The sequence below is a fragment of the Drosophila guanche genome, unplaced genomic scaffold (genome assembly GCF_900245975.1).
Source record: "Drosophila guanche unplaced genomic scaffold, DGUA_6, whole genome shotgun sequence".
NCBI classification, from domain to species: domain Eukaryota; kingdom Metazoa; phylum Arthropoda; class Insecta; order Diptera; family Drosophilidae; genus Drosophila; species Drosophila guanche.
Window position 1 is genome coordinate 673,924 of NW_022995747.1, and position 21,881 is coordinate 695,804.

At 47.3% G+C, this 21,881-nt stretch overlaps 4 protein-coding genes across 6 annotated transcripts; all 4 read right to left on the minus strand.

The window, feature by feature from the left end:
• Positions 1-264: 264 nt before the first annotated feature.
• Positions 265-1,630, minus strand: LOC117583050. The gene is made up of 2 exons (XM_034271212.1): positions 1,144-1,630; positions 265-1,081 (listed from the first exon to the last, which is right to left on the minus strand). The coding sequence occupies exons 1-2, from the start codon at positions 1,541-1,543 to the stop codon at positions 645-647; spliced, it is 837 nt and encodes a 278-aa protein (XP_034127103.1). The 5' UTR covers positions 1,544-1,630; the 3' UTR covers positions 265-644.
• A 2,580-nt stretch (positions 1,631-4,210) lies between these two features.
• Positions 4,211-5,900, minus strand: LOC117583076. 2 transcript variants are annotated; one of them, XM_034271252.1, is made up of 4 exons: positions 5,549-5,900; positions 5,232-5,478; positions 4,939-5,120; positions 4,211-4,566 (listed from the first exon to the last, which is right to left on the minus strand). In XM_034271252.1, the coding sequence occupies exons 1-4, from the start codon at positions 5,759-5,761 to the stop codon at positions 4,408-4,410; spliced, it is 801 nt and encodes a 266-aa protein (XP_034127143.1). In that variant the 5' UTR covers positions 5,762-5,900; the 3' UTR covers positions 4,211-4,407. The 2 variants fall into 2 exon arrangements, with proteins under 2 accessions (XP_034127143.1, XP_034127141.1); XM_034271250.1 differs by having other exon boundaries at positions 5,205-5,478.
• Positions 5,901-8,138: 2,238 nt separating this feature from the next.
• On the minus strand, positions 8,139-9,296 carry LOC117583236. The gene is made up of 2 exons (XM_034271458.1): positions 8,769-9,296; positions 8,139-8,709 (listed from the first exon to the last, which is right to left on the minus strand). Exons 1-2 carry the CDS (start codon positions 9,211-9,213, stop codon positions 8,225-8,227), a joined length of 930 nt encoding a protein of 309 aa, XP_034127349.1. The 5' UTR covers positions 9,214-9,296; the 3' UTR covers positions 8,139-8,224.
• A 1,992-nt stretch (positions 9,297-11,288) lies between these two features.
• On the minus strand, positions 11,289-20,245 carry LOC117583428 (alpha-protein kinase 1). 2 transcript variants are annotated; one of them, XM_034271725.1, is made up of 9 exons: positions 18,784-20,245; positions 17,907-18,143; positions 17,493-17,749; positions 15,943-16,124; positions 15,475-15,777; positions 14,843-15,011; positions 13,829-13,939; positions 13,590-13,768; positions 11,289-11,858 (listed from the first exon to the last, which is right to left on the minus strand). In XM_034271725.1, exons 1-9 carry the CDS (start codon positions 19,466-19,468, stop codon positions 11,717-11,719), a joined length of 2,265 nt encoding a protein of 754 aa, XP_034127616.1. In that variant the 5' UTR covers positions 19,469-20,245; the 3' UTR covers positions 11,289-11,716. The 2 variants fall into 2 exon arrangements, with proteins under 2 accessions (XP_034127616.1, XP_034127617.1); XM_034271726.1 differs by lacking the exon at positions 15,475-15,777 and having other exon boundaries at positions 18,784-20,243.
• Between the last annotated feature and the right edge of the window lie 1,636 nt (positions 20,246-21,881).

The window sequence follows — 21,881 nt, forward strand, 5'->3', positions numbered from 1 at the left end:
TGAGTGACCACCGACTTGCGTGCTGCCAGATTCGAAAATCACTAAGCCCACAATCAGTTAGAACATCATTAAGTTGGATCATTAAGTTACCGACGGCTTTTCAACATGCAAATCGGAAATACACTATCGAAGGCGGCTTACGAGTGATTTTTGTAGGGTATCTCCAGTGTAGGTTTTACAGGCCAATTGGCTAATTTCCTTTTGGCATTTAAAACCACGTAGACCCCAATCGAGTAGACCCAAAATATTATCTTTTTGGATAAATGTTTTCAATTTTTGCATTTTAATAAATTAAATAAATAATATTTCAATTCAGTAGTGGGAGATTTTTGGTCGATAGAGAACTAATGAAGGCAGGAGTGGAGGAGTAGAAGTGGGGCTGGACAGGGGCTATGTGGGTGGGGAGTGGTCTGTGGTCTGTGGTCTGTGGGGCAGCTGAAGAATGGCTAAAAACTCGCTCGCATGCTTCACCTTAAGTAACTAAAATTATGGCCTAGGCTTGTTCCGTTTCCATTTGGTCTGTTTGTTGACTCGCGGAGCCACCCTCCGGATTGTGCTCGGATGGGCTGGCATCCTCGGTATTCCTTGGTATGTATGGTATGTACACATAAAGCGGCAGGGGGGCGGCGCGCTTGGCGCCTCATCTAAGAGGAGGAGCTGTAGCTGGACGAGGAGCTGGGGGAGGAGCTCGACGAGGAGCCGGAGGAGTAGGAGGAGGAGCTGCTGGGATGGTAGGAGCTATAGGCCAGATTCTGCGAGTCCCAACGGGCATAGGGGCCGCTGTTCATGGGCTCCCAGCTGCTGGGATCGTACGAGGAGGCCGTGGTGCTGGGCACACCGTATTCCATGGCCGGGGCTGGCATGGGCACCATGTTCATCTTCATGCCACCCAGCTTCTGGATGAGATTGTAGATGAGGAAGCCGAGCACCAGCTTGATGGCGATCTTGGACAGGATCAGAGCCTTGGTGGCCTTCAGGCCGATCAGAGCAAGCAGAATGGGCATGACCACCTTCAGCTTCAGCTTCATCAGCAGCAGCAGAGGCAGGAAGAGCTTGTCCTTGTTCTTCTTCTCAGCGCGACCTAAAATATACAGAAGAAGGTCATTGTGTGTTCGAGCTGGGGTCATGGCTGACTCTACGCACCCTCCTCTTTGGGCAGCTCCAGATCGAAGCCGCGATCAGCACGATAGGTCATCACGGAGCCGGCGAAGAAGGTCTCTGGCAGCTGGAGACGCATCTCGTTGGAGTGCAGAATGCGGCCAATGCGATCCACGATGACCTTGTCAATGACATCGTCATCGAAGGCACGGCCACTGACCTCCTCCTCCACATGGGCCATCGTGTCCAGATAGGTGAGCACCTTCTCCTTGAGACAATGCATGGCATTGGCATGGAAGCACTTATCCACAATGGTCGAGATCAGCTCATCGGAGCTGTGGATGCGCGGAGTGACCGCATTGCCCTCGATGGCAGCCCCAGACACTGCACCGGACACCAGCAGCACGCAACCGACCGCGAGCAAGGACGTAAAACGGATGGCCATTCTGTTTGGATCGGATTTCCACACTTTAAAGATACAAATATAATGGATAGACACTACCAGAGCGCGTAGTGTTCACGGCGAGGTCGATGCGACGACAATGTTGGACAGTTGTTCGAGCGTCAACGGTTTTATACTGCCGCTCCCCACACACTCAAGAGAGCCACCAAAGACAGACAGTGGCAGAGGGCCTGGCCTGCCTGCAAGTATTTTGGAGCGTACACTTTTTCGGTTTTCGAGTGACGAGACTGTTGGAACGCCAACGGGGCCGAAGCCGAAGACGAACCCTAAGCCAAAGTGTCCACGGAAAGCAAATGTCCAAAAAGTTTTTCACCAAAAAAATTACTATCTGGGTTGTCCACCGCCACTGGCCGGCCACTAACGCATGTCTTCGGCGCTTTCTTCGCTTTCCATATCGACCAGACATATGTGTTGGCCACCCCCGCCTTGGGCCAGCCTTTTGGTCTTGTGGCCAAAGTTGCACTTGCTGACGCTCCGATGAAAATAAACTTTTGTTTCCTATTTAGTATGCAGGCAGTCAACTCTTACGCGACTGGCCGCAAGAAAGCCAGATCGAAGGGCTTGCTGCCGACACGTACATATTTCAGCGTATTGTGTCAAATTTCGATGCAAGAAATCAGTACGGAACTCACCTACGTTGAGGTATTGAACCTCCTACTCCTGATTGGATTTGTCTTTGCTCTTTGTTTGTCTGTCTGTCGTGTATGCGGAACTGTTTGCTCAATTCACTTATCATGTGCTTGTCGTCCACCCAGTGTTGGATTACGAAATAGATTTTCATTTTGATTTGTGACACATTTGCCGCAGACACGTTTCTTGCTTCATTTGGGTCAAACATCTGGCCACCATCAGGTTGGCTTCCATTCATGCTCTTCTCTTGTTTCTAATTGGTGCAATGATTTAGTCAGGAATTTCCAATGCTAATTGCTTCTCATTATCATAACTTCATGCATCAATCCTTGTGCATTTGGCCGTCTGGAAGGAGTCCCTCAATAGCTGTAGTAAATTCTTAGCTGACATTCGCAGGCGGACAAGCACACAGATGCCATTGACTCCTTGATTTCATTGGATATTATTATTCATTCAGATGCTTTGGCTTTACCTGAACATATTTCAGGCCAAAATAGAATTTTTCGACCGTTTTTTATATTTATTTTTCTATGTTACGGCTAAAATATGATACTTTTCATTACAACCATAAAATCAATGCCCAAAACACACATTTTGGAGTATTTATATTTGCTTTATTTGAATACACTAGAAGAGATCCCATAAATGTAGTAAAACATTCCTAAAAAACTAACAAAAAACGTATCAAACTTCAGCGAAGATACAGCGAAAATGTCAACACCTTTGGCAAACTTCTCAGCGTTGCACAATCACAATCAAAAATCTCTGCGGCTGGCTGCCAAAATTTCATTGCGCAGATCCTCCTCCAACCTCCTCCATCCCAGGTGTTATTCAATTGTCAGGTGTAAATAATGCAACAGGCGTCGCTGTCCAATTTTTATGTGTATCACTTTGCAGTTATCCCAGCGATGAAAGAAATTTGTGAGCAGCTCCAACGCCACACTTTTTGCTTGGTTCGTGCCAAACCAAAGAGCCGACAATGTCCGTGTCTTGCCCAAAACAGCGACCTCATGCATGCCAAACGATTATGAAAGTGGCGCCAGCTGTCCAGCTGTCCAGCTGTCCAGAGGTACCCCCCGGAGTACTCCAAGCTCTGTGCAGTCGCCTGATAAATTGGCATAAAATCTGTGAAAAATTGCAAACAGCGTGGGGCCATTGATTCAGCCAATTTGCACACTTTATTGAGTTCTAGGAACTGCTGTGGCAAACATGGAAAATGAATGTTTGACCCAACTATATGCCAGCCCGAGCCAGAGCTCCAAATATGTGTATATTATTCTTGCCCCGAGGTGGCTGGGTAGCATACACTGGGTATGTCCAGTCGTGCTACATTTCTGACACACTTTAGCTCGAATTCCTAGCAAAACCTTCGTGGTGCAGTTCAGCGCAATCGTGGCTGGCAGGCACTTATTTAATGATTATTTTCCTTTTCTATTTGTGCGTCCAATCAAAGATTTATTTGGCTGCTTCGCGGACCGAAGAGCATTCAATGGTTAGTTGGAAATGCTCCTGTTCGGGGGCAAGAATATGTTGAAAGACTTTCACTCTTCGATGGCTGTCAACTTTCGCGCAAGTGAAAAGCAAAGAAATTTAAATTCTTATATTATACTCAGTGGCAATGGATCAATTTAATCGATTGCCAAAGCCCCGGGGTGCTTGAGTGGAATGTTTAATTAGATATTCAGCTGAGTGCTCGGCCTGGCCTGGCCTGGCCTGGCCTGGCCTGGGTTGGTTGTAGATTAAATTTGGCTAATTAGGACGCAATTGCTGTGCGCCTCCTCGCCGCCACAGCATTGGCCCATAAATATTTAATGCCAAGTGAAATTGGTCGAGTGCCGGAGACGGAGCCGGAGGTGTAGCAACGTTAATTAGTAACCGCCTTCCCGTCTCCGGGGTGACTCCGTTACCGACTGACCTCCGACCTGTCCATGAAATCAAAGTCTTAGCATGTTCGAGGCATGGGTTTGTTCTGCAACTCTTTATTTTTCGGTTTTTCTGCCTTCTCTCTGGGTTGTTTTCATTCTCTTTTGTTTGTTGTTTTCAATAAATAGTTAATAAATATTATAAGTAAAGTCTAAAGAAAAGGTGCAGCAACGCGGGAGGACACTGGGGGATGGCAGCAACAAAAGCCACAAGAAACTTTAAACAATTAACAAATCATTTGGCCCCTGATGCTCCGCTCTCCACTCTCCACTCTCCGTTCTCTGGTGTCTGGCTTAGGCATAGCCCTTGTAGGCCATGTCCTGGGCAACTGCCAGCTGCTGTGGCTGCTCCACAACGGGTGCGGGAATGGCAGCGGCAAGGGCGCCAAATGTGCGACCATCCCAAGGCCCATGGGCGGTAATGTGGGCGGTGTGATGATGATCATGGGCAATCTGTTCGGGCGCAAAAGAAAGGAGCAACTTTAGCACATTGTTTCCCTCTGGCATGGGGCCAAACAAGTCAAACGATTAATGCACATTTTGGTACGGGAAGTGTCAGTGTTGGGAAGCGGGAGCGGGTTGTGGGCGAGGATTCTGCTCGGGCTCGACTTACCCCTGCATGTGCGCGCACTCTTTCTTTGCGGGGGAATATTCTTATACATACGTGCATATTGTACGAGTCCGAATGGACCCACCTAATCCTAATCGTCGCCACAACTCACTCACGCCACTCAATGCCTCACTCACTCCACTCGCTAATTACCACAGCCAGCGAATGCCTGGAAGACAATTGGAGGTGCGTTTTAGTATCGAGGCTGGGCTTACCTTTTTGCACAATTGGAAAATGGCCAAACCAACCGAGACTAGGAAAGAGAAGAAGCCCAGGGCCAAGGCGTTGAATGCCTTGATCTTCAGTATGCCAATGGCCATGGGAATGACGGTGATGGCCTTCAGCAGGATGAGCACCAGAATGGGCATGGCCAGCTTGCGGAGACGATGCTTCTTGCCTGCAAAAGGGACCATCCCAATGGGTTAATAAACATTGCCCAGTGTCGCTTGTGTGGCCGTAAAGCATGCAGAAATCAACCCACCCTTCTTGAAGATGTTGCCCTTCTTACCCCTGGCTTCACCATCTTCTTCGTCGCCATTCAGCTGCAGGCTCAAGCTCAGCTCATCGTTGGCCAGATTGCGTGCCGAGACGGTGATCTTGGCATCGGCCATGGGCAAGTTCATGCTGACATCGTGTCCCTGGATGTAGTTCTCGAGGGCATCCACGAAGCCATCAACACTGCTGCTGGCACGCGCACGTGCATCATGGACCGGGCTCGCCTTCTGCCCATTGGAGCGCACTTCCAGGTTGGCCAGCTAAACGGGGGGGGGGGGGGGGGGGANAGCTGCAACTAACGGCATACCATTTGGATGTTTAATTTCTTACCTTGTAGCTGTCTTTGCTCATCACATTGTCCACGAAGCGCATGGCACGCTCTTTGATGCAGGCCATCGAATCTTGCCCCGTGGCGCACTTGTTCTGCTCCTCGGCAATCAGCCGCTGCAGCGGCAACTGCTGCTGCGTGGTGGCGCCTGCCGCCGCCTGAGCCACAGCCATCAGGGCTGCCACACCGACAATCACAAGGAGCAGTTTGGCCATTTTGTCAACTGCTTTGTTTGGTTTCGCTCTGTCTGCCGCTGCTGTTGCCTCAATGCTGGCACAATTGCGTTTAATAATCGTTTTTCTATTGTTCACGATTTTTATACTCCCAATGTTTTAGCCTCAGCGGCGTCTGTCGGCGTCTCTCGGCGTCTCTCGCGCTCTCCCTCTCTCCCGAGTGTCGCCAGTGTCGCCAGCGAATGGCGGCGCAAAAGAAATGCTCCGAAAAAGACATGAATGAAGCAAAGCAAAACACGCTCTGCCACTGCACTGCTGCTGCTGTGGCTGTGTGCGTGCCTTTGGGCACCGCACCACGTGTCGTATGCTTAATGTGACTTGGCCGCATTGGAGTATTTTCTAAGCCGGTTGGCTTACAGGTCACTCCTGTGGCCCATTAACTGATTAAATCTCTATTCTGCTGGAGTTCTTCTTGTCCTTGGCAATTAGATAAGAGCTTCGAAAAACAAAGTTGTTTCAGCTAAACGTTTCAGCCGAAATATAATTAAAATTCAAGGGTTGAGAGCTGCATGAAAACTGTTCAAAATGAGGCAATTGGGAGCTGGATAGAATATTATTTTCCTTGCCCAACTTTCATAATTATAAATGGTCGAATGACTCTTGAATCGCACTTGAAAGTGTAGGAGGAAAAGTTTGATTGGCAATTGGCTATTATGGCCATGGAAAAAGTACAACATTTTAATGCTTAGGTGCACTTGGAATTTCATATTTTATTGGTATTCAAACTGCACCGAGAGATGCAATTTTAACAGAAAATATAATAAAAGCAAGAAATAAATAAAATGAAATATTTTTAACATTTAAGGCAAGTGTCTTCATATTTAAATTAAGTATTTTTAATGCACGTTTATTAATTGTTATTCATATATTTTATTTCGTGTGATTCTTCGTTCTTTGCCACTTTTCAGTTCATAATCCCTCCATTACCCACTCGAAACTAGCAATTAAAAGCAATCCCAGCGTTAATTAATTAGCAGCAGCCAATTACGGCCGTCAAATCATAATTAAAAATTGAGCAAAGCACATGCAAATCTGGAGGGGTCAGGAGCTGCTGCCTGCTTACCTGCCAATGAAATAGAAAGTACTTTTTCCCCCGCAAACGAAAGCGAAAGTGACACAAGTGCCCCATCCCCATACCCCTCTTGCTCTTGCAACAGCCTTCGGTTAAGTCATGTCCGGAATTTCGAAACGTTTTTCGCTTCGTCGTGAATTATGAATCCCGTATATTGATTACGCGCGCTTCGCCATGAAAATTGATTTGATAGCGGGCGAGTTTTGCTTCTCCCTTTTTTTTATTTTAAAAAGTTTCACCGGCCACAATTGGTGGACAATTTGCCATTCCGGTCGCATTTCTGCTCCAAACTATTGGACGTCCCTCTGGTGCGGTGCGGTGCGGTTTGGTGTGTTGCCAATGAAATTGGAAAACTTTTTCATATTCGAAATTGTTGCGTAGAAACGGCGGCCCTGCGATGGCGGCCAAGTGCATGCCCCTTAAATATAAATGAAGTGTTGCTGTTACCATTTGCTTTTTGTATTGTTTCCATTACCTGTCTTTTGCTGCCATTTGCCATTTTGCATTGTTGCACGGCTGTGCTGTCGTCGATGTGGCTGCCACTGTGGCGATGGCTGCTTTCCAGCACCTGGTGCCGTCTGCTGGAGCGTGTGGCTACCCGTGGGGATCGATTTCCACTCCCACACGTGCCAGAGAAATGAGTGCAATAAATACAATTCGAAAACTTTTCTACCCTCTTCTTCCTGCGTGCTGCACGCGAGCCCCTGAAAGTAGGCTAATAATGTGGCATGAACAAAAAACATCTCCAACATTCTCCATCTTGGCAAACCTCTCTCAAAGCGTGTGTTTCTCTCCAGCGAAAACACACACTTTATGCCACACGCAGTGCAGCAACACCACAGGGAGTGGGCATCGGGATATTCCACTTCATAGAAAATGGAAGTGCACTCTGTGGGGCAGAAGGAAGCTTGCCAACAATGTGATGTTTTCGCCAGCTCGGAAAAAGCATTTGAATTTTACATGAAAACATGTCGAGAAAAGAAAGAGCTGGGAATTGTGTGTGCTGAAATTTAAAATGCTTTCACCCCAACGGTCAGACTTCAACCCTTTCGGGGAGCGGCAGTCGGAGCAAAAGAAACTTTTTGGGGTTATTAAACCGTAGAGAAAAGTTTGCTTGAAAAGTCCTCAATCAGGCACATCATTTTTGCATTGTTTTTTTTATTGCAGAAGTATTTACACAAAAGGCTAAAAGAGCTAATTGGCTTCTTAGTACCTCGGGCTTGGACTTTCTTCCTTTTTTTTTTTGTTGTTTGTTTTTTGTACATTTTTCAATAAATAAATAAATAATGCAAGCCAGACGCCGCACTCCCAGCGCTTCAACTACTTAAATTATAGCAAATAAATAAAGTTGCAGCTTGGAATTCGTTTTCGAGTTATTTCTGACCCGCGTAGGCGAGGTCCTGCGCGTCCTGCGGCTCCTGGGAGGAGCGTGCCCAGGCGTGTGGGTCCCAGGCGGGCGAGGGATGCTCCAAGTGCTCGATATGCTCCACTGGCAGATCCACATGATGATCGATGTGATGCTCCAGATGATGGTCAATGTGATGGGGGGCAAAGTGCTCGATATGGTGGGGCACCACGTGCTCAATGTGGTGTGGCACCACGTGCTCAATGTGGTGGGGCACCACGTGCTCCACATGGTGGTGGTTGGGATAGTGCACCACCTCGTAGTTGACAATCTTGGGCTTGGCAATCTTGAAGATAACCAAAGCACCCGACAGCACCAAGGAGAGCAGACCCAAAGTCATGGCCTTCCATGTCTTCAGGGCAATCAGACCGAGGGCCAGGGGCACCAGCACCGTTGTCTTCAGCTTCAGACCGAGCAGGAAAGGCAGAATGGCCTTGCGGATCATGCCGCGACCTAAACGGGCACCACTCAGTATTAGAATTCCCCGAAACAGGACAGGAGTCAGAACTCACCTTCGTTGGCGCCTGACAGCGGCACAACTGCGCCCTGGGTGAGGGCGTTCTGCAGCAGGAAATCGGGCACCAGGGCACGTGCCTCAGAGCTGCGGAAGTACTCGGGTGCCTGGATTCTCAGCGCATGACTGCCCAGATAGCCATCGATGTTATCGAACATTTGCTCCTCAGCGTTGAGGGAGCGGGATGAGGTGGAACCTTCCACTGTGCGCACAATCGACAGACGATCGGTTAGTCGGACTTCCGGCTGCTGCAGTGCCGCATTGAACCAGCGCAGCGCCTTGGGCCGCACACACGACACACTCAGATCCTTGAGGCAGCTGTGGTACATGTCCAGGGCCAGCTGCGTGGCAGACTGCGGTGCCTGCTGCTGCTCTTGGGTGGGTGCTGCCTGTGCGGCGACCAGCGCCGTCACAGCGGCAATCAAGAAGGCGTAAGACTTCATCCTTTTCGCTTTCACCTGCAGTAAATTCCCCGTGAATCCGAACTCTCAGCTCTCTTGTGGTAGGACCGTTGTCTGCACCGGCTGGCGACTCAATGGGTTATGCAAATGTCGCCTGGGCACCGCTTGGTTTTTATACGTCGAATGATTTCTTAATTGAAATGCGTATGCAGAGCGTACGCTGTGCGCTGCTCCTCTTTGGGCACGAGCTTTAGCCACCATTTCGCTTTGTTGCCATGGAAAGCGCAAGTTCCCCCCACCGCAGCAGAGTTTCACCTTTGGGCCTCCGATTGAGGACTTGAGCGTCTTTTGGGGGGTTCTACAAGTGCACGCCCAGCAATGGTCTCCACAGTGTCCACTGGGTCAACCGAGAAGTTTTTTATGGGCACGCCAGTGCCGCTCTTTGTTGAGGCTTTTCATCAAAACGCCATAATATGCCGCACATAATTGAAAGTTATTTGATGGCTTCTATTTCAAGCTCGTAAAATCAAGGGGCCAACAATCCGATGTGCGTGCCTCGCAACTCAATTGACGACGAAGACGAAGAGTTGTTCGCTGTCGAGCAACGGACTGAGATTAACCCCAGCGGACTTGCAGACCAAGGCAGAAGATATTTTAGATACATATACTTTCCTGTTGCCTAACATTTTCACAACATTTCAATGTAGAAATAAATGAAAAATGAATCAATTTTATGCGCTTTATTTGACAAAACAATTTGTGCCATTAAATACAAGGAATTGATGACCGCCTTCGACATTATCTCATGCTTTCGGTTCTTAAACGATTGACTCATTTTTATGTGCCATAAATTAAGAAAAGAAATCATTTCCCTAAAATGCCTCTCTGCACATCCTCGAGCTGTAGCTGTCAACGATATTCTCCCTTTCAGGCGTCTGTCTCAAGAGCCACTTGTCCCTGAGCCTGACACTGGCCAGTGCTAATATAATCCCCAATCTTTCGTAATCGATACTATTACGAGTGTGGGCATTAATTGTCCGAGTCCACACTCGTGTGCGGGTGTCAGTTCCTTGGTTTCAAATAGCGGAAATACTTATGGCAGCCCTAAGACAGAAGCCAAGTGCAATTGTGTGATATCGGATCGTTGCGTGATAGCGGGGCTGGAGGGTACTCTGCCCGCTTTGGCATTTAATGAGCTGCCAATTTGGCAATCGGGTTTTGATGTCAGTGCAGTTGGCTGGGCCGAGACAGCGAGCCCACGAATCCTAATGCTTCCGCTCTTTGTTGTAATTTTGTGCTTTGTTTATTTTTCCTTATTTTTTGTTGCTGTTTTCCTGGAGAAGTAAAGTGAAAGCTTTGCCATTTGCGTGTTAATTGCGCCTGGCATTTGCATAAATATTAATTTCAGATGAGTTCGCGCACTTCTCTGACATCAAAGCCGTCTGCCACCCCCCCCACGAATTCCAATATGCTGCCTCATAAATATATTTATGCAAATGCGTGGAGCGGGTGGGGCACCATGTGGATTCGACAATTAGAAGGAATTTCGGTACGTCATTCCTCCACGGTTCCGCCTGCCGCTCTGTGATTTATGCAAACAAAATGTATTATTATTGGAACTGCTGGTCTGTGCGAGTGATTTTCTCAGCATGTGGGCTGGGACGACTGTGGCACTATGGGAAAAAGTTCAGCATAAAGAAAATACTTTTTTAGATATTTTATTTTGATTTTTTTGAGTACAAAAAATTATAAAAAATCAAATTGTGGCCCATAGTGCATCTCAGATTAAAGAAAAAAAATCCCAAATAATGCCTGCGATTATGTTTATTGACTTGAAAAATGATTAAGCCTGAAAGCTAGTGAAATGTTTATTTTAATGGCAGCTGCGTGAATTTTTATTTTCAAATTGTAAATGGATAATGCATATTTTTAGAGATCTTTCCCAGGGTACACCAACAGTCGTTGCTCGTGCATTAGGGCTGGCTTCCTGCTTGATTTATTTTCCTGTGAATTAACCCAAAGTTCTTTGGATTGGCCTCACCCTGTGCGGTGCTGCGTGATTTCAAAAATTAATTTTACTCCACATGACATTTAACACAATTTCAATTTATTTTTTTTTTTCATTTGGGCTTTTTGCTAGTAACAATTTTTCATATTGACTAAATGAATTTTCAGCCGGGTCTGTCGGCCGGCCATTAATAAATATTCTGATTTCATTATTTCGCATTTTGGTGAATTGTTTTTTTTTTAGAGCATTTCGTGTGAGAGTTTAAAGAGTGTACGAACCGCAAAAGCCGCAGTCAGTTCTAATAAATAATTGGTCGGAACGAACCACTGCAACAAAATCAGAATGAATATTAATGAGAGTCAACCCCCGACGCTTACACGCTAAATACATAAATAAATAAATAAATAAATAAGAGTGTAACAAATTAGAAATAAATTAGGCTTAGGTGCTAGGTATTATCCGTATTTACAGTTCAGTTTAATAAGTAAAAAGTTTGACTTCAAAGTTTGCTCGTGCTCGTGCTCGTTGCTGGGCCACTCACTTGGCCGGCACTGTGCACTGCGGATAGAGGCTCTGGCAATCCTTTTGATCCTGTCCATCCCGCGCCGCCTGAATGAGCCGATAGAAGCGACGCACTGCCTCATTCGCATGCGTCACGGGCTCCAGTTCGCTGGTATCGCTGCAAACAGACAACAGACACAAAAACGATAAACTTACTTGGCACCCAAAAAAACAACAAACTTTTCGGCTGTTTAATTAATTTTTCGCTCTTCTTTTCGTGCCGTTTGTTTGCTTTGTTCGTTGGCTGCTTTGAGCAGCTGCTTCTAGAGTCCTAGCTGCAGGCCAAGATCTACGAACGAGCCAGGAAGTTACCTAATTAACTTTGCCACTTGTGAACATCGCCCTCAAGTTTCCACACACACACACACAGAGTTCACACAGCAGCTTTAATTGCTTCCTCGAGTCAGTCGTTCGTTGGTCCTTTTCGGGTCCTTTGTGTGTCAGACAGCAGCTCCTTCCCCACTCAACTATTCAGAGCCGGAATTGTAGGCTCTGTGAGTGCTTGGCATGGGTGCCGCTAATGGATTTCATGTGGCTAGTGAATCGTGCAGTGTGGCACCTAAGTCGGGGCCAGACAGGACCGCTGCCAGGCAGTTCAAAAGCGAAAAGGGAGTTCCGGCAACGCATATGCCGTCAGACTTTTAATGTATGTAACTTCTTTTTTGTGTCGCCCTGCCCCTGCCCTGCCCTGTCCTGGCGCCCAGGCGACAGTTCATTAAAATTACATTTCATATGCACATGAAGGATTCTTGCAAGCCATTCACTCGATTCGGGCAAACTTTTTGCACTCCAGTCTCGCTTGTCTCCCTGTCGTTTTTCCCTCGTTAAAAAGTAGCAAAATTGTAATTAGTTTTTCGCCGTAGTTTTGCTTGCCAAAAGCATCAATTTCAATAGTATAAGAAATAAATACAGTCAATTACATTTTACTTGCCGCTGGCACTGTCTCGCTCTGTCTGTTTGTCTGTTGAACCATTCTAAAAGTTCAATCAAATCGAAGTGCCAGAAGTGCCTTTATTAACTTTAAACTTTAAACTAGAGTCTTGCTGCCAGGGGTTCCATCAAGTCAATTTATTTTAATTAATTTTCAACTAGAATGGGCGAAAAACCTGAGCGCAAGGCCACGGCTCCTGCTGTTGCTATTGTCTGCTCTGATAAGGCAATTAAGCACACTCGGGGCACTGGCACTCAATTAATGACTTGTCATGGACACGCAGACTCATAAATCATTCGAATTTCCATCCCAAATCGCATCTCCAGGGAGCCGCTGTCAGTCAGAATTTCGTCAACGCCATGCAAAACCGTTGGCAAAACGCTTTTGGCATTCAGTGTGAGAAGCGATAAGGAAACCTGCAAACAGTATGAACTTTTATCTAGCTTTTGGCATGCTCCAGCGAGTCCGAGAGTGACCGAGCGACCGACCCATCAGGCATGTGGGCGGAACGCCCTGATGCCACGCCACGCCACGGCGCTTTGTTGCCGCTTTTGAGGCATGTGGCAGGCAGGCAGGCAGGCAGTTCCGCTTGGCTGGCCATGTGCAGTGTGCACTTCAATTAGACTTCAAGACAGCGATGAACCCCATGCCCCATGTGACAGAAAGAGAGTTTTAGAGCTTGCAGCTTGCAGCTGGCAGAGCCACGCTTTCTTTTCACGCTTTTGTCACTTAATTGAAAAGTGATGGGGGGCAGTGAACTAAACGATCTGTGGCATGTGGCGCCTGACATTACAATTTGGGATGCCTGCCTAAAAGTTCACCCAACAATTAGAGCACAAAAAGGGGGTACAAAATGTGGCACAAACTTCACTTTTTTGTCCCAGTTAATGCCTATCCCTCGGTTATCGTTCGACTTACCGACTCAGCTCAGCTGAAACGAAATTGCTGTGCGGACTGTAGGTGGCTGGATCCTTGTACATGCTGCACACAATTCGCTCCTTGCAGAGGTCATTCTTGACGCCCAACTGCTCCACGATTTTGTCGATTTTCAACAGAATGGGACTGTAGAACGGATCATAGTTCAGCGGGTACAGCGGCTGGAGAAAAGAAAGTAAAATTATAACCAACAACCAGAGCAGTTTAGTGGCAAGCCAAACCTGTCCATCCTGCACGAATGGCTGATGCTCGAGTATTTTCTGCTGCTGCTGGATGAGACGCTGCTCGGCCTGAATGCGAATGGCCTCCTTCAGCTGTGCGGCCAGTTCGGGCTGTGTGGAACAGAACAGAATGTTGAGTTGAGTTTCAGTTGAGGCTTTGTGTAAGGGTTTGCCATGGACATGGGCCTCACTTGGAGTGGCACACTTTCCCGGACAAGTTCCCATCACATTACATTTGTGATGCTTGTTTGCTGTGGGCTGTGGGCTGTGCTCATTTAATTAAGGTGGAACAGCGGGGCATTTGGCCAGCTTTTGCGGATTTCCCTGCCACTTGCAATGGCAAAGTGCACTTTAATTATGGGTTTAGCTGACAAACCACCTGTCCGAAGACACACAGCCCACATGACACGCTCTGGGCTGGGCTGGGCTGGGCTGGGCTGGACACTCCGAAAGTGAAAACAGCCCTGCAGTTTGCAGCTCGTCGTTGAATCGTTAAATGAAAATAACATTGCAAACTGCAGTCAGCTGGGAAAAGGGTCACAAACGAGAAAAACTATTTGCGACTCTGAGGAAAAGTGTCAATAAATGAGACACGAGGCTGCCACGAGACAAGTCTAGACATTTGTTTGCATTGCCAACAAGTGAAACTGCAGCACTAATGAAGTCTCGGGTTGGCTCTGGCTGGGAAAGTCTCCCCAGGAGCACAAAGTAAATTGTTGTTTTTTCTTTCCCCCAGAGACAGTGAAAAATATGCAGGAGCAAAACAAACATTTGCTTTTGCCATCGATCGACATGGAGGTGTCTGTGTTCGGGCATTAGAAATACAAATTCAATTTTTATGCTAACTGAGTTGTCTCCGGGCTCTTAAATTTGAGCCACAGGAGGGAAGGCAAACCCAAAGCTTTGTTTTCCTGGGGATTCTTCTTGAATTCCAATTACAAATGCAACTTCGTGGAAGTCGTGTGTGTGTGTGTGTGGCAGTACTCGGCATTGGTATTGTAATGTGATACGCACCGAAAGTTGTGGCTCCTGTGGCTGCTGCTGCTGCTGCTGCTGATTGTTCCGTGCCGGCTCGTATTGTGCGGCAATCTGTGCGGCAGCCGTCAGTCCCTGTGCTTGTCCTGGTCCCAGCTGTTGTCCTGCTGCGTACACCGGATGCGACTGGCTGTAAGCTGGCCTTGAGCTGGAACACGCAAAGTGGGAGTAAGTATTACGTTTCTGGTACGAGCTCCCCTGCTGTTCTCTGTGCCACAATAGTTTCATCAGAGAGAGAGAGAGAGGCTCCAATTTCCCTTTAACTCGTTTTTTGTGCGTGTAATTGGTAAAAATTACAACTACAGAATGATTGCTCTGATGTCTTGTTTGGGTTTCATTAAAAACAATTTGTTAATTACATTTTCATGTGTGTGAGAACAACAACACTTCGAGTCTCAATGGGGGGCAAGAGTAAGGCACTTTGTTCAACGCTTTAAAGGCTCCGGCAGCGTATCAATGTTTATCTTTGCCATAAATAAATGTAAGGGGTGGCAGTGTATCATTTAAGTAGGTGCTTGGTGCCCTGGTCCCTGGTGTCTTACATGTTAGTAGAGTGTATTAAGAACTTATTTATGCATGTGTGTGTGTGTGTGTGTGTGCTCTGCATATACCTTTGCTTATCCTGACTCTGAAATGGATTTAAACTGTGACTAGAGGCATGAACTTTCTGCTGAAATTTGTGCTGCTGCTGCTGCTGCTGCTGCTGCTGCTTCTGCTGGTGTGCCATCGGTGGCCGGGATTGCTGTGTGGCAGGCCAACGTTGCTGCTGCTGCTGTGGCTGCTGCTTGGGATGCGTCGTCTGTGTGGTGCCCAGACCCCAAGCATGCAGTACCCCCGCATCGTTGGCCGTATTTGGCTTAAAGTAATGCGGATTATCCTCTATTTGTGCAGCGCGATTTATATCGCCTATGTAGCTATTGTGATGAAGAGTTATCGTTCGTTGTGTGAGCGTGAGCGAGATGTGAGTTTAGAGACAAGACAGAGACAGAGAGAGAGAGAGAGAGAGAGAGACATAGATGCAAATAAACATAAGCACAAAGATAGAGAGAGTGCTGCCAGTGCCATTCCCATGGACTTACTCAGAGCCCAATCCCGGGCCGCTGTTCTCCCAGGCGCCCTCGAAGTGCTCGAATCCTCCCGGGCCATGGGTCTCGTGCACGGGCGCACCATGGAGATACGCCGATGGATGACCCTTCGGCGGATGTGTGTAGATAATGTCGGGCACCGACTGATGCTCTCCGCTGTGCCATGGTGGAACCACCTAAAAGTGCGCAGACAACAAACAACAGAAAAAGAAAAAGAAAAAGAAAACCCAAGATAAGCTTAAATTGAAAAATGTAATGGAGCAGTCGAAGCTGCAAGGCTTCTGCTTGACATTTAATAAACTCGCTGGCAGCCAGAAGTTTTTTTTTGCATTTGTTGTGCGTGTTGGAGGGGCTTCTACGTCGAGTGGCGGCTCCTCATCACGACACTTTTTGAGCAGCTATTTATAGCCAACAAATACTGAGGCGGCTGCTGCTGCTGGGACGCATTACATTTCCCTTTGCTACTTCCCCAGTTCAATGACTGCCAAATAGCCGTAAATAATGTCAGAAATTCCGAGTGTGTCGTGTCATTGCCTCTGGCTTGGGGTTTTGTTTCGTAGTTCCAGCTTTGGTTTCATATTCCACTTGTTATTTGTTGGCTCGTATTTTGTGTCGTTCTATCGCCGTCTTGGCGCGGAAAAGAGGTGACAAAAAGCGTACATTTGCCACATCACAAACAGACGAGAAATGTGACGCTCTGAGTCCTTACTCTTGTGTTTTTTGGGCCTGGCCAGGGCTGGACTGAGAGAGAGGAAAGTCTGCGGAAAGCCATAAACAAGTCGTCTCCAACAGCAGCTTTTTTAGCGCTCTTTTTTATGGCCACTGGGTGATTCTTTTCGCATAACTTTCCACAATTAGCGCTTGAAAAAGAAGATCTCCCCTTCGACTACAAGTTTTCTCCATTGACTACACTCTTCTCAATCATTTAATAGCCGGCCTAAACCCCATTTGCACTTGACTACGTGACAGCCATTAAGCATTTTTAAAGCATTTATTGAATGCCGACTTAAAGCTAGAAAAACTCTGTCCAAAGCCGGATGGAATAGAATTTCAATAAGCAAAACACAACAGCTGGGAGGAACCCGGATAAGTCTGCCAGGCCCTGGTTTAAGCATCGATGGCAGAGAGTTTTCCAAATGCGAATATAAATATCCCATAAATACGATTATCTACTCGTGTGCACAGCACACTCCTTCCTGCTGGATGGGTTGGGGCTTTCAGGTGGGAGCTATAATCCTCGCCAACGATGGCATTTCATTTGGAGATATGTCAAGCAGCTGAGAGCTGTCTCTGGCAGCGTCTGTGTTTGCATTGAGCACGTGCTAGCTCCTACTTTCCAAGTACTTGTACTTTTCTAATTGAATTTCCAGCACACCCAGAGCCAGACGACACTTCCGAACCGGCAGGCGGATAGACAGACTTCAAGCTGGTTTATGAAATTTTCCCCACCAAAAAAAAAAAAAAAACAGAAAAGAAAAGCGGTGACCCCAAACCTGTTGGAAAAAATATATTTCTAATTATTATTTCTCAACTTTTGTACTTGCCGTGTGATGATGATCGATGAGATGATGATGATGATGGTACTTGAGCGGCGCATGGTACGACTGCTGGTAGTGGGAGCACAGCTTGAAGAGGTGCGACAATGCCGGAAACAGGAAGAGCAGGAACTTCAGGAGCAACTTCTTCGCAGCGCCAACACCAATGACGATGGGCAGCAGCCAGAATAACTTGATCTTGATGATTTTAATGATAAGCAGCAAGGCCAGGAATGACAGCACGAGTTTGCTGCGTAGAAATTTTTCTACACGCGAGACAGAGACAGAGACAGAGAGAGAGAGAGAGAGAAATTAAATCAGAGATAGAAATTTTTGAGCATTTTTTCGCTCATTTTTGAGAGAGTGAAAGCGCAGCTCATCTGCATGTGGGGATGTGCGTGACTGCAAGCGAATATTACTTACGTATTTTCTTCTGGATTATCATGCCAGCGAGCCGGGCCTTGACCACCTGCTTGGGTATCAGCTCGAGCTTGGCAATAATGCCATTGCCTTCGATGGAGCGCGGGGAGATGCGGAATGTGGCGCCGTTGAACATTACTTCTGGCAAATCAACTTCCAGATCGTGGGTCATTGCAAATTTAATACTTTTGCCATACAGCGCAGTTGTCACTTCCTCGATGGGGGTTTCCGCCGGATTGGCTGCGCAAGAGAGAGAGAGAGAGAGAGAGAGAGAGAGATTGACTGGCATATTTGGGTTATGGAAAGTGGAGAACGAAACGTTAATTCGATTGCATAAATACTTCGCTTGCTCGCAACTAATTATCTCAATTTTCTGCTGCTAATTCTAAACAAAGTTTAGCGGCTGTTGCGCAACTCCCGATGACCGGTTTAATTATTGTTAATGGGCAATTGTTACAGTTACAGCAGCTGCCAAAACCCATTGACTGTTGACCAAAAATGCGGCAGAGTAAATAATTGAGCGCCGTGTGCCGTGACTCACATGAATCGAGAGCTTACAATACCATTTACGACTGACTCTCTTCGTAACACACACATAAAATAAAATCAAATCAAAACCCAGGCAAGTGAAAGTTTTCTCTTTCAGCTTGCGGTGAACGTGCTCAGAGGTAGAGGTAAATAACACAGCAACAAAAACGCCACACAAAAACGATGCAGAAGAAAAGAATTTAATGTGAAAACAGATCGAACGCGCGGACGCGGACTGGCATGCCAAAGGGTTTTTGGACTGCCTCTGCCGCTTACGTAAGACTTTCGTTTGTGTCTCAAATTCTTGATAAATGGGGGGTGTGGGTGGGGGTGTGGGAGGCAAAACACTTACCGGCACGCGCTCGATTTGGTATCTCGTTTGCATTGTGCTGCTGCTGCTGCTGCTGCTCCTGCTTCTCCGCCTCGTACTGCACTTGATTCTTGAAGAACTTGAGGCGCTGTGTCACGTTAACATCCTGCACATCGAGCGCCTCATTTAGATAGCTGAAAACGTTCTTTTGAAAGCACGAGATGTCTGGCCGTAGATAGCAGTCGCGAATGATGCCATCCCAGAGCTCATTGCCGCTGGCAAAGCGTCGGGCCAGACGCAGCAGCACGGAGTCGCTGCCAGCAGCTCCTTCATCCATCCGCTTCCTGAGCGGCAGTCCCTGTGTGGCATTCAGCACAGGCTGCCACTCTTCCTGTGCCAGTTCCGTGGCGGACTCTGTTGGCTGCTCTGTCGTTGCTGGAAGCTCTGTCGCTGTCAAAGGTGTTGTGGATAGATGGCGGCCAATGCGTCCATTTCGTGCAGTCTCATCCGCTTTGGCGACAAAGTTGATTAGACAGAGCATGGCCAAGAGCAGCAGCCAAGTGTTTGACTTGACCATGCTGCCGCCTGGGTGGTGGCTCCCACTGTGCCTACGATTACGATTGCAATTCCGATTGCTGTTGCAGGTGCGATTTCTACTGTCCCGCTTTGAGGACCCGCTCTCACTTGACGTCCAATTATGGTGCATCTGTTCGAGCGGTCTGTGCATTTTCAATTTCAGTTTCACCTTCGCCTTCGCCTATTAGCACTTCCCTGAAGCAACTGACAACTGACAGCAGTGATGGCTGTTTGCACCTTTAACCTGGCAATTGCTCAAAGAAACGAAACCAAATGCCAGTCAATTTGTCTGTCCGTTTGGCTGTTTACTTATTTGGATCCGCTTGAGTGGCTGACTCCTCCCGCTGCTACGTGCTGCCCAACGTAGACAATGGCTGGGCTGCTGGGCTGCTGGTCTCGCCTTATTGGCGAAATCGTTGGCCACTTGACAAATCAATTTGCGAGCGAGGCCAAAGTAAAACCAGATTAGCCCGCAAACACAATTTCATTGATTTCCGCACTGCTGCTGCGCGCCGCCTCTTCCTCCTCCTGCTCCTCTTGCTGCTGCTGCTGCTGCTCCTCTTCTCCTGCTCCTCTTTGCTGCTAAATTCTTTTGGACAGTGGCTGCCTGTCTTGTGTGTGTTTTTTCTTCTCTTTCTTTTCTGATTGTACTTTCTTCACGTATTTACTTTGGACTCGTTTGTTGGTTTGAAGTTTCGCTGCCACATTTAGCGGCGAAGTTTTCTATTTGCAGAAGAGCTGTGAATTTGTGGGTAGGCTGGCTGGCTATCTACTAGCTGCAATTACTTCATCACACACACACTCACACCTATGGACTAACGGTGAACGCGTGTTTTACTTTATGTTACTTTGCTTTTCGCGTGCGCATGCGTGCGCGTCTGACCGACAACTGAGGTGGGAAGCGCTCGTGCTGTAAGCCAAGATCACTGCCAGACCGGACGCCTCGCTCGCTCTCTCGCTCTCGCTCTCGCTCTCTCTCGCGCGCGCGCGCGCGCTATCTCTACCTTCGTTCAGTTCGTTCGTCGTTGACTTTTCGCAGTGCAGTTTGCACTCACACGCTGCCGTTGCGAATATTGCTGCGAGATTCTTCCGCGGCGCAAAACCCTAACTGTAGTTTGTTGTTTGCCGCTGCTGCTGATGTTTCTGCATTGACCGCTGAAAGTTGTTTGGCTGAGTTTTCCAGTTAGCTCTGGACTGCTTCAAGTGCAGTTTGTCTGCCTCTGGCTGCGTTTTTCACGGCCATTTAGGAGCCACCACAAACAAGTTCTTGCTGTAGACAGAGTGAATTTTACTACGCATTTATTGGGTTAATATTTGTAGATGACATTTACCCACCTGCGTAGACTTTTTTTGGGCATTCAAACTGGGTCAGCAAATGGTTGGACTCTGGTCCGACTGTGTGGGGCAGAAGTTTCAAGCATTTTATATTTAAATGGTAAATGAAATGGCAAATTGAGAACGGTATTTGGTAACAATAGAAAGCAATCAAGTTGTCAAATAAAAATTCCATTACCTACCGCACAGAGTGCCCCAAACAAAGGGGGAAATGGAATCATTGTGTGCCACATCAATAAGCGGAGATATCAATCGAAAGAGCTGACCAATTTGGGTTAGTGTGCCAGGCTTTTTGGGAGAGTTCTAAACAGCATCAGTGGACTTAGGTAGAGCTACTTGATGGGTGTACAAATGCGCCATGCTGATCAAGTGTGTGCAATGCAATCAATTAAACTGAATAGAGCGCACAGCTGCAGCCACATTACTTGAGATTATTACTTTTAACGAGCTGCGACTCTCTGTGGCACTGGACGTATGCGTAATAATGTGGCATGTAACGCGTCGCGTTTGCGTTATGGCTTTTCATGTTAAAAGCATTCTATTAAAGTGCCATGTCGCCGACGACTTATGTCATGGCAGAGAAATACACATAAAGCACTCGTGCACGAAGTACACACAAATTGCTATAAAAATAATGGGCTGCTAAATCAAGTTTCGGGTGGCAGCAGCACCAGCACCAGCACCAGCAGAAGAACTCGCCCAACTGCCGCCCCTCAACTGCCATATGATGTAAGTTCTCTCTGGGAGTTCAGGCCGTGTCGAAGACCCGACCCCGGACTGACCGTTAGGCGAGTACTGTCTGGGTAGGGTTAGCGGCACAGAAACCACAGAACTTTTGCTCTTGAAGATTTTTGTTTGGTTTGGACTTATGCAAGATGTGGGTATCTATTTAATTCATCGCTTGTCGGCCCTGTGCCCTTTCTCTGTGAATGCTTTTTGCTCTTTTTAATAACGATTCAATTACATTCATCTTAATGACACTTGAAAATGGCCAACCCGATTATGTTCCGAGGAAGGTAACAAGCTTTCCCTGTGCGTCTGTCAGAGTGCTGCTGGGCCTGGGACTGGAGCTGTCAGTGACAGCATTGCCGTGAGATTTTATTGCATTTTTATGTGACAATTTCTCGTGCAGATACGCATACAACATCGCAGAGCTGCTGCTGTGAAGGCAATTTAAGAGCGAAAATGTTCGACAAGAAGTTATGTAAAGTTCAAGTTGAAGCATGGAA